The sequence below is a fragment of the Cladophialophora carrionii genome (assembly GCF_000365165.1).
Source record: "Cladophialophora carrionii CBS 160.54 unplaced genomic scaffold supercont1.7, whole genome shotgun sequence".
Lineage (NCBI taxonomy): Eukaryota > Fungi > Ascomycota > Eurotiomycetes > Chaetothyriales > Herpotrichiellaceae > Cladophialophora > Cladophialophora carrionii.
The window spans coordinates 1,333,385-1,346,504 of NW_008481832.1; the positions used below are offsets into that span (position 1 = coordinate 1,333,385).

General features: G+C 53.7%; 6 protein-coding genes across 6 annotated transcripts; 4 read left to right on the forward strand and 2 right to left on the reverse strand.

Annotated features, from left to right (window-relative positions):
* Positions 1-83: 83 nt before the first annotated feature.
* On the reverse strand, positions 84-1,780 carry G647_08552 (uncharacterized protein; the record flags this gene model as incomplete). Its single annotated transcript, XM_008732861.1, has 5 exons — positions 84-219; positions 286-539; positions 678-1,033; positions 1,087-1,353; positions 1,420-1,780. 5 exons carry the CDS (start codon positions 1,778-1,780, stop codon positions 84-86), a joined length of 1,374 nt encoding a protein of 457 aa, XP_008731083.1.
* Positions 1,781-2,654: 874 nt separating this feature from the next.
* Positions 2,655-3,740, reverse strand: G647_08553 (uncharacterized protein; the record flags this gene model as incomplete). Its single annotated transcript, XM_008732862.1, has 1 exon — positions 2,655-3,740. One exon carries the CDS (start codon positions 3,738-3,740, stop codon positions 2,655-2,657), a length of 1,086 nt encoding a protein of 361 aa, XP_008731084.1.
* Positions 3,741-4,250: 510 nt separating this feature from the next.
* G647_08554 (uncharacterized protein) lies at positions 4,251-5,882 on the forward strand (the record flags this gene model as incomplete). Its single annotated transcript, XM_008732863.1, has 3 exons — positions 4,251-4,305; positions 4,364-4,494; positions 4,539-5,882. The coding sequence occupies 3 exons, from the start codon at positions 4,251-4,253 to the stop codon at positions 5,880-5,882; spliced, it is 1,530 nt and encodes a 509-aa protein (XP_008731085.1).
* An 848-nt stretch (positions 5,883-6,730) lies between these two features.
* G647_08555 (uncharacterized protein) lies at positions 6,731-9,154 on the forward strand (the record flags this gene model as incomplete). The annotated part of the gene is made up of 3 exons (XM_008732864.1): positions 6,731-7,049; positions 7,982-8,060; positions 8,989-9,154. The coding sequence occupies 3 exons, from the start codon at positions 6,731-6,733 to the stop codon at positions 9,152-9,154; spliced, it is 564 nt and encodes a 187-aa protein (XP_008731086.1).
* A 746-nt stretch (positions 9,155-9,900) lies between these two features.
* Positions 9,901-10,242, forward strand: G647_08556 (uncharacterized protein; the record flags this gene model as incomplete). The annotated part of the gene is made up of 1 exon (XM_008732865.1): positions 9,901-10,242. One exon carries the CDS (start codon positions 9,901-9,903, stop codon positions 10,240-10,242), a length of 342 nt encoding a protein of 113 aa, XP_008731087.1.
* Positions 10,243-10,784: 542 nt separating this feature from the next.
* G647_08557 (uncharacterized protein) lies at positions 10,785-12,975 on the forward strand (the record flags this gene model as incomplete). The annotated part of the gene is made up of 6 exons (XM_008732866.1): positions 10,785-10,789; positions 10,849-12,093; positions 12,151-12,436; positions 12,492-12,698; positions 12,764-12,839; positions 12,896-12,975. 6 exons carry the CDS (start codon positions 10,785-10,787, stop codon positions 12,973-12,975), a joined length of 1,899 nt encoding a protein of 632 aa, XP_008731088.1.
* Between the last annotated feature and the right edge of the window lie 145 nt (positions 12,976-13,120).

Here is a 13,120-nt window from a genome sequence, read left to right on the forward strand (position 1 = left end):
GACAATTGGCATTCGCGTGAGTCGGTCCATCTTACCTAGAATTCGCAGGAAGATCGAAACCATCTTGTTGCGCTCAAGATCAATCAACGAGCGCCTTTCCCAAAACACATCGGCTTCGTCCAGAGCAGAATAGCATTCCACCTCCTGGCCATGTCCATAACGAGATTGAGTGACACTTCAATGCTCGATGGGTCGGTCCCAAGATCTTCGGCCGACATCCTGACTTGCTGTTAGCTCCAACCATTCCAATCCCTCCGTCGTCGTTTCTTTACAGGCACAACTTACACGTAGACTGGGACACGCATGTCCTCGGCCACAGATCCACCCGTCAGAGTCTTCGCCACGCCGGGTGGACTGGAGAGGAGCATGATCATGCCGCGGCCTTTGCCTGCAATCACATCGTCAAAGTCATCCTTGTACTTGACGCCTGACTCGACAAAACTACGGATCAAGGACTTCTGCTCTTTCGATCCGAACGCATTTTTGGCGAACTCGATCTCTTCAACTTTCTCCACAAAGAACCACAACCACTTCTTGCTCTTGATCGCGTACCCGCGCACATATGGAGACAGTCATGAGGAGTTCTTCGTCGTTAAGTGGGCGGCGCTCGGGCTTGGGCCCGTCGTCCTCTCTGCCGGTATGCCGAGTTGGTCGAGGTCATCGACGGAGTTGCCCACTGCATGTTTGTAGTTGTCAATCGCTTCTGCCTTGTCGTCAGACTCCGGAACGACCTTGGGCGGCTTCGTTGTCTTTGGGAAGAGGGGGCTGAAGTAAACCGCACTTACTGGCAAGAATCGATTATGTGCTTCACAGTCGAGATGATGATCCATGACTCGGTGTTGTGCCGGATCATGCCGTAACGGCCATATTCCAGAGCCACTCTCGGTATACCTTGTAATGGTAGCCGGCGCAGCTTTCGAACAGTTTGCCGCGGAGGACGAGACGCGCCATGAGCTGTTCATTTTCAGGATGGAATTCCAAGAGTATCTGCGTGGAACGAGCTGATCGAAGTCGTCCCGGGGGACTCGTGGTTCTGAAGGTTTGTCGTATGCTGCTCCAAACTTGAAACCATCCCAATCGATCGACCAGACACCGAGTTGGATGAAATCGAGCTCTCCTCGTTGGTGCGTGAGGGTTTTTGGAACGTGTCGAGCTTGAACACGCACTCCTTTCCAGCAGCCACGCTGTAGACCAGCGTCTGTGGCTCAAAGATGGTCCACAAATACTCGAAGGTGATGCCGCCGTTCTTGACCAGGTCGGTCTTTGCTTGCGATGGTGTTCTTGAGCTCCTCAAACAAGACATAGTGAAAGAGCTGGAGGTGTTCTCGCTCGACATCCCTCTTCGAATTCGTTCTTCTCGGGCAGGTCAACTAGCCGAGTCCACCGATGCACGAATGGATGGAAAGGCGCGGCAAATACGAGGCGGTCGAGGTTCGTGGTGATATTGGGGGTAACCTTCGAGAATCACTCCGAGCGCCTTCTTCAACCACGGTGACTGGACGATGATGGGGTGCATCTCGTATCTCTTGCGACTATCGTATGATATCAGCTTGCGGACGAGAAACGCATACCGAGCCGTCTCCTTGTTCTCGGCGGCATCGACTGGCTCCTCGGTCTCCGACTGATACCTCACCTCAGAGTCTTGCTTCCCGTACAGTGCTTTGACTTTGGTGATGCTGCGCTGGGGGACTGCCGGCTCCTCCGGCTCGTCGTCGTTCACTTCCGGGTCGCCCACCTCAGCCTCGTCAGAGTTCTTTGGGACTTTCTGTCCGCCAGACATCTTGGCAGTAACGGGGAAATGACGATAATTAGCACGAGCTGAAAGAGATGTTGGACTGAGGGACATGTCTGGTAAACAAGGAGAGGAGGGGAAAAGTTATACAAATTGCAAGGCACTGTGTCGTGGGGAGAAACCTCAGAGGAGCGTGACATTTTGCCTGAAACGCCATCGTCGTCTCACTTGATTCTATTATGTGTCCGTTCGGAAGATGCAATCAGCCCAAACCGGCCTTGTGGGCTTCGCCCCGCTGGTTCAATGCTGAAAGAGACGTCGCTGCTTATGAGGGTTCTAGGCACAAGGCTGCGCTTCTCGTGGTCGAAACCCGCGTGGCTGAACAGCGAGTCTCCACCAAAAGGGAACAAGATTTGATGTCGAAATCTGGAAAAGGCCCGTGAGATTCTGGAGTGCACGGTCAATGAATAGCAGGCTGATCTCAATCGGCCTCCATTGGACCAATGAGGAGATTGTGCCGTCCTAAGGTAGACAAATGACATCCGGCCACTTTGATGCTGGCTTCGAGACAGAAGGGGTCGACGCTTGTTGGGGGGGGGGGGGGGGGGGTGGTCACGGTTGCGAGTGTGCCTTGAGGTGTGTTCCCGTTCTCACAATCCTTCCGCGGTATACAGGGAGGTGAAGATGGTCGCCAAGTGTTACTGCAAAGCCGTCCCTGTTCCGCATATCCAGTCTGGCCAGATGCAGGTTTTCTCTGTGTTGGCATTCGAGCAGTGTCCCATCCCATGCTATGCACCGCCAATATATAACACATGCCGCCGAAATGCTGGATCTCAAGGATCTTCTAGACACCCCAAGTTGCGCGTTCTACGTTCATGTCGTGTGAGTAGCAGCTTCCTCTAAGCATGAATCATCTCGGTCTTCACGACCGGCCTCCAGGCTGTTGAATCTGGGGAAGCCCTCTCGCAACCTGCCCGATGCTGTTCGACTGCTGCCGAGCTTTATCAAACTCGCGAACAACGATTTCACAGGTGACTTCATTGCAAAGTCGCTTTCTCCTCCCAACAGGGAGCTTGTCTGCGAAGACCAGCCCACTGGCTCGTTCCACTGCTTCCAGAGGCACCTCAAATTCTCGCAAGCTTTTCGAATTGGGAATCTCGGCATTAGGCAGGACGAAAGCACCAAGAGCCACCGATCCAATGGGGCTGTGAGCTGCCTCCTCTGCAAAGATGATCTTGTAGAAATGAGTAGGCACAGCCACGTTGGGAGGATTCCCAATCACTTCGTATGACACTCTCCATTTGCCATCTCGCTCGTCTTTCTTGGGCAGGTATAGTGGGCCGGTGACCACTCGGACGCTGGGGTATTTCTTGACCAGGCCTCGACAAAAATCCTCAAAATGTGCCCAGTAGTCACGATTGAAGCCTTCTCCAACTTGCGGACACATGTTGCTCAATACGAACGTAGAGTCCATCGCTTCTTGGGACCATTTTGCATCCGCTGCTGGGACTTGATGTCCTCGATCGTACCCGCTTCGAAAGTAATCCGAAAGCTTCGCTCGGAACATTGGAGGGACGGACAGATCCTCGTAGAAAACGCTATGTCGCCGAGATGCATTGTTCATGAGTAACGATTGGGGTGTAAAGTGCTCCGCCACCCAATGAGGATTTCGGGTAAACCTGTTGAACGACGAGAGGTGCGAGGGAGTGGCCAACGTGTCGGCAAAAGGGCCGGGGAAGCCATATCGCAGTATGCCAGATGGATCGACGGGCGGGATCAGAGGAGATACGGCAGGCTGCGCTGGTACAGCCACTGGAACCGGTACAGGGATGGGAACGGGTGGTGAAGCAACCGCTGGAGAAGGTGGTGTCGCTGACAGGGACGGCTCGTTCAATGCTGGCGTCGGTCTGAGTTCATCTTTTCGCGACCGGGGAAGCAACAGAGCCGTGAGCGACGCGCCTGCGAAAGCAGACGTGGCCGCAATGATGGCAATAGTGGTTTTGGACATGGATCGCGGGGTGAAAGATATCAGGGAGATCTCAGGAAAATGCCGTCAAGGACGCGTCTCGATCTCGAAGATCAATGGAAAAGGCGCGACTGACAAGGCCAATCAGCGCATGACCACCATGGATGACCATGCATGTGCGCAGTCCAGCAAGGCTGAGACTCTCAGCCTTACCGGCCCTGCTGATCCAGGCATTGGCTCGCCTATCATTTGGCGCTGGTGGCCTGTGGGGGCGCTCGGTGGCGCCTAAACCGCAAGCGTCCAGTCCTTAAGGTCCTCTAACGAAGTTCCTGGGATAAACGTCATTCCGCGGCGTGCAAGTGCGACCGAGTCTCGACCTGGCCACCATTCATACCTTTACCGTAACTCCATCACAGTCTCATACCGTTACCTTAGCTTTCACCTAGAACACATTCAAACATTGTATCGACTACGTTGCTACGAACAGCGGTGTATCTCCAGACTACACTTCTACATGACCAGCTGTTTGCGGGTAGGTCAACGCTCGGCACGATGGCCATCGACAATGATACTCGAGGATGGATCATGACATGTATTAGCGGCGTCGGTGAGTAGCTTCTATCTTCCTATCGGGGTCCCAGTGTTCACTGACCGCATAAAACCAGCTTGTGTCCTTGGCGCTGCCATCATTTGCGTCGACATACCCGTGCGGCAGGTTCACCGCTGGCGCAACTTTTCGATATCAGAAAGTGATGCCTTTCTCTCTGCCTCGTTAAGCCTCAGTTTTGGAGTCATGGTGAGTCATTGCACCTCGGAAAGCAACAGAGCTGACGGTGACAGTTATTCTCGGCCCTGTATTCGATGCTCCCGCAGTCCAAGAAATACTTCAAGGACGCAGGCTACTCGCCCCACGCAGCGTCCTACCTCCTAATCGGACTGTTTCTAGCGGGCGTCATCGGCATTCAGTTGGTGTCGCGCGTTCTACACCATTTCATTCCGTCGCACGTCGTGGACTGTGACCACACTCACGATGAAGAGGAGGCTAAGGACCAGGAAGAAATGTCAGAACATGCGCATGACGATGAGCATACCAATGGTCTCTCGGTCTCAAAATGCCGGACAGACCCCATCCCAGAGGTCCATGAAGACACTCCGCTGTTGTCTCGCACCACGAGCCTGAGCCCTAGAAAGCCTCAACAAGAGAGCCCTGCGGAAAATGGAGAGGCCCACGACCCGTCCTTCCACACCGCACGTTCTCGGAGAATATCCCTGATGCCTAGAACGCTCACACGGACGCTCACAAAGTACGTAAGTGGTCAGAAGGCCAACTGTGATGAAACCGGTCCATGTATGGGCTTCACCGATCCTTGCGGCCAGGACTGCTTCAAGGCAGCCCAAAGGCGAGGCTCTGTTATACCGCCCCATGCTCCATTCTTGCGCTCGCCTACATGGCGTAGCGTTTCGACGGCTGGAGAAGTTGAGGAGCAGAACCATTCGTCGAACGGGTCGTTTCTTGGTCGTCATACCACCCACGAGGTCGATGTAAGAGGCTCGAAACCTGCGATGAGTCGATCGAAATCTTCAACGCATCACTTCCATCATCCGGAGCACCAGCACGGCGGTCTAAGCGAGCCTCATCGTCGAGCATCACACCATTCGCACTCACTCTCAGGACCAGCAGAACACCATCACCACGTCCCCACCAACGCATTCATGTCCATCGGCCTGCAGACATCGTTGGCCATCGCCTTGCATAAGGCTCCGGAGGGCTTTATCACGTATGCAACCAACCATGCAAATCCCACTCTGGGGTTTGCAGTCTTCATGGCATTATTCATCCACAACATCACAGAAGGCTTTGCCATGTCGCTGCCCTTGTACCTCGCGATCGGCTCCAGGGTCAAGGCTATAGCATGGTCGTCCTTCTTAGGCGGCGTTTCACAGCCACTTGGAGCCGGCGTTGCAGCTTTGTGGTTCAAGTTGGCCAACAGGAGCAGTCTGGGAGCTCCTACCGAAGGAGTGTATGGTGGCATGTTCGCCGTGACGTCCGGTGTGATGACCAGTGTTGCCTTATCGCTCTTTGCCGAGAGCCTGCAGCTGAGTCACAACAAGGGGACTTGTATCGCCTTTGCTTTCTTGGGTATGGCCATCCTGGGCTTCAGCTTTGCACTGACCGCGAAATAGATAGTGACCGTTGAAGCACATGCTCGGAAATGAAACTATTCTTACGACCCACCACAATCGTACTTCCCAAAAACCAGTAGAGGACACCAACAGAGCACGTTGATCGATCCTGATGACAAGCTTCTGAAGCCCACCGTTACATGCTGAATCGACACAGGCGTCGCAGCGATCAACACATTCATGTTGCAAGATGAGGTACTTCTTCACGTATACGTACTCACCATCTGCGGAAGTGGCAGACAGTAGGCCTGTCAGGTGAGGGTACTGCACACGTGGTTTGGAGCACACGAACGAGACTTGGCCACGTCCATAAATTACTCCTCGATCCACCTTGCAGATCCAAAGTACGTGCTCGTCATGACCCTAGGTAAGGCAAACGTGAGTACTAATTTAAGGCCTCAGAAGCCCAAGTTTCCTCGTTAGGCGCTCATGGCGTCGATCGGATTGGGTGCTTGTACGGCATTCGAGCTCAATGAACAGGCCATACGTGCGTCACGAGCATTCCCCAAGCATTGCGCGTCCAAAGCTTGTTCATCCACGGCCATACACAATACTCCTACCCCGTACTTCTCCTCCAGTGTTGTACATAAAGCCCAGCACGGGACTGTGCCAGCTAAGAATAGAATGCTCCGCGAGCCTGACTTGCGACACAATGAGCCCGTGACCTGTGGAGCCCTGCATATTGTAACCGGCAAGGTAATCCACGACCCTCGCCCCCAGACCCAAGAGAGCCGATTTTGCAAAGTTATTTCGGCTCCAAGGTGGCACGACAAGGATCCCTACCGTACAAGTACATAGCCAATTTCCATGAAGCGAAGGAGACGAAAGACAAAGCAAGGATAATCACCATGTCCTCCACCACGGACACCGCCAAGTCCAACAACACCAGCCTCCTCTCTAGGATCTTCCGGCGTGGCTCGAAACTCCCGGCCAAAGATGCGGCGTCAACCACGTCCCAGGACCCACTCGTGCATGGCCAGCCCATGAAGTCGACGTCGAACGAAGAGCACGACTTGGTCAGCGAACTCATGGCCAAGGCGAACACGATGGGTGAAGGCGAGTTCAAGGCGTACTTGAAGCAGCACAAGGAAGAAGTTGAGGCAATGTATCGGAAGCAGGGAGGCGGGATTGCGAGCGGGGACTGGGTCAGTCGGGATTGGGCGACGGGTGAGTCTTTTCCCCCTTCCCCTTGCCTACTGTGTATATCAGGAGTGTGGCATGAAATAGCGAACAAATCGAGCTGACTTGGGATGGTATGAGCTAGCGATGAACTGAGTGTCGAGTATGTCTGGTGCCCTGGGTTGGGGAGGCGATGATTGCCATCAGCCGCGTGTGCGCTTTCAAGCTGGCTTGATCCAAGGGCATAAAAGACCAGAGTGCTGTACGAGTAACGGGTGAGAGATATCGGAGCGTATGGGACATCTGCGAGAGACAGTACTATGGTTGACAGTAGAGGGCAGAATACGGTGAATCTTTAGCAGCACTAAGGTACTACTTCGGGCGAGACGCATCACTTGCGCGTCCCGATCAGCGCGTCAGGAGGAATTATACATTTCCATATCTTCTATTCCTTGAGTTCAGCTGGGCACCTACTGGGCCAGGCCACCACGTCTCCATCCCGAGGGCTGGCTGATATGGCTACGATTGGCGCGTTGCACGCATATTAAAGGCGACCAAGGGCCCTCATGAATGCCACTACTCGGTACTTCCCAGTACAAACCTCTGCACTGACCGCAAGAAAGCAGGACTGTAGGAACGAACGAGCTGCTGCCGTCACAGCCGGCTTAATATAGCTGGACCGGGCTAACATGATAATGCAGGATGCATTTCAATCCGATCTCCGGAGTGAGATTCCACTAATTATATTTAAAAATGCAGAACAGCCGGAACGTTGGCAAATATGGCCGAAGACGGCTCTGGCGACAAGCATTCCAGGAACAGTACGAGGGATTCCGGAAAATGGGCCCCCCGACAAATTCCATGGTCCATAGCTGTCGATTTTATGTAAGTGAACGAATATAGGTCCTCTATCGCCCACATTGAGATTCCGGTAACGATGCTTGCCCTCGCTGCTTGCTACGACTCATTCTCAAAATCAGATGCCGGCTATCCACCAGCTGAGGCTCCAGAACATCAGACCCTTTTTGAAGAGGCTTTGCAAATCTCACAACACCTTCAGTCTGAGACGACTCTCAATATATATGCGCACTGCTTGCACATTGCTTCTATCTGCTGGCGACCAGTGAGAAAGACCTGTAAGCCCTCTGCAACCACACACCCAATCTTACTCGTACCGACTTCGATCATAGATGCTGGACTCAGGTAGGTTTTGTCATCTGCTTTGCCCAAGCCGTCGGACTGCACGTCGAAGGAGACTCCGTGGTGAGACCGAGTCCAATTCTGCCTTGGACGCCAGGCGCACGACGCCATGTATGGAATAGTCTGTATATTCTCGACCGACTAGAGGCATTACAATGAAGCAGACCGCCGGCCATAAGTCAAGGAGACTTCAAGGAGCCGCTGCCACGTTCGGACAATGCATCTGTGCCGGTCTCGAATCAAGCAGGTACAGCCACAACAATTGCCGAGTCAGAAGGGCGTCCCTGGATCGAGAACTATTTCGTAGCGAGGATAGATTTCTCACACATCATAAATCAAGTCCTCTGCAGCCTCCACAGCCCGACTTTCACGCAGCTGGACGACGGGATATCACCGACCATACAGCCGTTGCCGGATAACCCGATTGAGTTGGCACGTCTGTTTGGGCAAGCGATGCCTTCAAATTGTACCAAGCTGTAATGAATGCCTCTTCCATTGACTGTTCTCCTCCCTCCCTCTGGTACGGATACAGTCACGAGGTAGAGGCATTTCGTACCGACCCTTACCCTGCTTGAGCGTATGATGGCTGATCCTGGCCGATCCTGGTCCTGGCCTCGAAAAAAGTCTGTCCATTCCGAAGGAAGCCTGATGATGAGACATACGCAAACCGTTAAGGCCAATGGACTGCTGATGATTGTGGAGAGATATATTCGAGTTCGCATTGCTTGCGGCGAAGGGTTTGAGCCCTTGCGTTTTCTTGTCCCACTATCTCACTGATATGTCTAAGTCACAAGCGAATGCATCGTTGCTTCGAACAGCAGTCTCGAAGAATCAAGCACGCCAGCTTCAAGCATCAACTTCATCCAAAGCCTCCCACGCTCGACTCGACGAGCTGGAAGAACTGGAAGACCGCAAGGCTTTGCGATGTCTTTGTCCATCACAGTCTCGAATAAATCGAGCCACGTTTACTCTGCCGGCGTCCTCGTTCGGAGTATCGTCAAGTTGGTGATGTGCACCGATCCATCCATCGGCGAGGTCGACATTTCCTTGAGTGTGCGGAGCCACGTCTTTTTGCCCATTTGCTATGGGAGGGTTGCGTCGAATTCGGTCACAGTAAAGCAGTCTGGCGTTAAAACGTGCCTGGTGCCACTTTGGGATGGCCTCCGTTCTTAGATCCCATTAAAAAGAGATTTAGTACTTGCAGGCTTGGGGGAATCAATGTCCAGGACGTTTCTACGTTGTCGAGGCATGGCAGTAGTTTTGGCGCGATAAGGTTGTAGCGCCAACCGTACACATACTCATACGGCGGAGCATAACATCGCCGATCCGTTTCAGGATCTGATTTGGTCACGTGCTGGATACAGGAGATCTAAAGCGGCACATGTGCGGAGAGTCCTGAAGCTCACTGACGTCGGACGGGCGTGTCGCTGCTGCAGCTGTCAACTTCTCGATAATTAGCTCTTCATATGTACTCGGTACCACTGCGAGAACCCCTGCTGCAGCGTCACTGCCGGCACTGACAATGAATCGGGTCTTTATGCTCGACTCGGGCCGCCTCTCGTCGCTTCTGACTGAGGCGCTCTCTTGGAGCGAGCATGTATCGTCGCTCTTGGTTTGTGCCGCGAATGGGTCGATCCTCGCCTACGCATATAGACAGCAGACTCCCAAGATCAAGCAGATTCGCACGCAATCTACGACCATGGCGACCGCTTATACGATAGCTTCCGAAGAGACCCTCGTGTTTGAAGCCCAGAACAACGGCGCTATATCTGTGATCACCCCCGTGGCAGACCGTGTGCTGCTGAGCGTGACTGGGCCGGAACCCAAGAGAACTGCACCGTTGCAGAACGGACATGCCTCCGACCACGACGAGTCTGCTATCAACGGTTCGGGACAGCACGAGGAGCAGGGAGAAGAGAACGGAGATGAAGGAGATACTGAGACACAGCATATCCGGGATGAGCTCGAAAGTGTCAGCCAGGAAGTTGTCAATGCCGTGAGAGCTGAACTGTCTGCCTTAAGATGGCCGGACGATATATAACGGTGGCCGTCGCCGACAGCACATGAGCACGCTGAACCCGCGACCCTCAACGTGGAAGCTAAAGCTGCTGCTCTATGCACTGGGCTCTCGGACAAATGCTTCAGAGCAACGAAGTGCCGAATGCAGGTGTCTTACACTAGCAGCTGCAGGGTTACCACTCTCTCTGGCGAGTTCAGCGGCAGCTGCCCGTCACAAACTGAACCAAGCGCACGCACGCAAGTAGCTCCAACTGTTTGGATCAAGTGCGGACACAGCACCGCAGCGCCCCCGCATCAAATTGGGGGCCCACGACCCACCGAGGAAAGGCTCCAAGCAGGCCCGGAAGAACGTTGAGCGGTGGCCGAGGCGCGCCTATCGCCTATCGGGGGGCGTGGTTGGACAGCTGCCACTACCACTGCAACTGCTACTTGTCACCCCAAACTCCGCCACCCCCAGCATCTTCCATTTTCCACCTTGCTCGTAAACAGTCGTCGATACCTCGTGCGAGTGAGCTGCGCCATCAACGCTGGCAACGGCCGTGCACTCAATCGACACAGTCCGCCATGTTGTATGTTTTGGTCTCACTCACCCATTATCGCGGGCTTTTCACTGATTGCTAGAGCGCAGTGCCATTCCCCCTCCACCACGATATCCCACCAGCAGCGGCTTGGCTACGACAACCCTCGAGACTGCGAATACTCTGACCACTCGCGAAGGTCCAGAATACACGTTCCAGGCGGGCGAAGGCACATATGTGTTACGGGATGACTTGCAATTAGCGACGCCACCTCCGCATCCCTCGGAAGCTCCTGTTATTAATCCCAACCCGCTCTCGACAAGCGTCGCTCCTCCGACCAGTGGTGTCAAGCTGTCGCTGGTGTCGTTGAACCCGAAACAGATTAATACCGACCTATACAGAACCACCACAGCAACGAGCAGCCTGTTGCGATGGAGATCGCTGGGGTTGAACAATTCCAAAGAGAGCAAGGAACCCAAGAAGGTGGAAGAGGTCAAGGAGGTCAAGGAGATCGAGAAAGAGCCAAGGATATCCGTTGAGAGCGGCAGCGATACCAGCAATCCTGCGGCATCTCAGAATGGCAGCAACAAGTCGAGCACGGTCAGACCATTTGGCGAGGGCAACGCCGCGCTTTCTCCGCTCATGACACGAGATGGGCTCAAACGTCGCAAACCCAAGAACAACATCATTAAAAGCAATTCCTCTTTTGTTTCCCGAGTGATTCCCCACGAGTCCCTGGCCAAGAAGCTCCAAGAACGAGATCAGGGTGGAACGTTCGCCTTTGTCAACATCAACCGGGCGTTTCAGTGGCTGGACCTCTCTTCCAGCTCGAAACAGGACCCGATGACCAAGATCCTCTTCACCAAGGCCCATATGCTGTGCCATGATATCAACAGCTTGACCAAGCACTCGACGCATGTGGACATTGTGATGGGATCTTCGGCTAGTGACATTATCTGGTACGAGCCCATGTCGCAGAAATATGCTCGCATCAATAAGAATGGCATGATCAACAGCTCGGCAGTCTCGACCATCAAATGGATTCCTGGATCCGAGAATCTGTTTCTGGCCGCCCACATGGATGGGACACTGATTGTCTACGACAAGGAGAAGGAAGATGCGCCTTTTGTCTCGGAAGAGCTGATAGACGAGGCGATCAGTATCGAAGACGAGGACCAGTCAACGCTGGTCATCAGTAAAAGTGTGAATTCGTCGAATCAAAAGTCCAACCCTGTAGCGTGCTGGAAGATTTCCAATCAAACGATCACCGACTTCGCCTTTTGTCCCGACAGCAAACATCTGGCTGTGGTTGGAGATGATGGGTTTCTCCGTATCATCGATTATCCCCAGGAACGGTAGGCGGGTTGCTGTGAACTCTGTTTGCTATTGGAAGGTTGACTGACTCTCGCCAGGCTCACCGATTTATTCTCGTCCTATTATGGCGGATTTACCTGTGTATGCTGGTCTCCTGACGGAAAATACGTGCTCACCGGAGGCCAAGACGATCTTGTCACCATTTGGTCCCTCCCGGAACGTCAGATCATTGCTCGATGTCATGGCCACGATTCGTGGGTCACCGCCGTGGCGTTCGACCCGTGGCGCTGCGACGAAAGGACCTACCGTTTTGGCAGCGTGGGCGACGACTGTAAGCTCCTATTGTGGGACTTTAGTGTGGGCATGCTTCACCGCCCGAAAGGTGTAAGTCCATCTGTCGCAGGGGGGAATGATTGGCACGGCTAACCGGGCGATCCAGGTCACTGCCAGGACCAGAGGCAGTATTTCGACCCAATCCATGTCATTGCTGCGTCAAAGGACAGAAAGCACGAGCGTTGTCAACCGTCTCAGATCTGATTCCAATCGAACCGGGAGCTTCGTTCAAGCGGAGATCGTGGATGAGTCTGAATTCTTGAATCATCCTGTCGAACCAAGGGCTCGAACAGCGCTTTTGCCTCCTGTAATGGTACGTTGGTGCTGATATAGCCGAACCGGTTGTTGCTCTGGTATTCCCTAACACGGCGTCGACAGTCCAAGAAGATCGATGATCATCCATTGAGCGGTCTTGCATTCGAACAGGACTGCATCATTACATCCTGCAATGAAGGTATGTGCTCTTCAACGTTGTAGAAACCGTGTTTTCGTATACTGACTAGGTCGTAGGGCACTTGCGTACCTGGAACCGACCCCGGGAAGCACCCAACAGCAGCCAGATAGACCTATCGGAAAAGCCAAGGCCTTGAATCGAGACGCGAGCGTAGCAACCTTATTGTACCAGATCACGTTGGTCGCTTGCTTCGAAGCTATGGCTGGGCGGAGGTGGGAGCACGCCATCAGATCCGCTTCGGCCTTGGACGGCGCTCAAACCTTCAAGGAGCCTTCATCGTG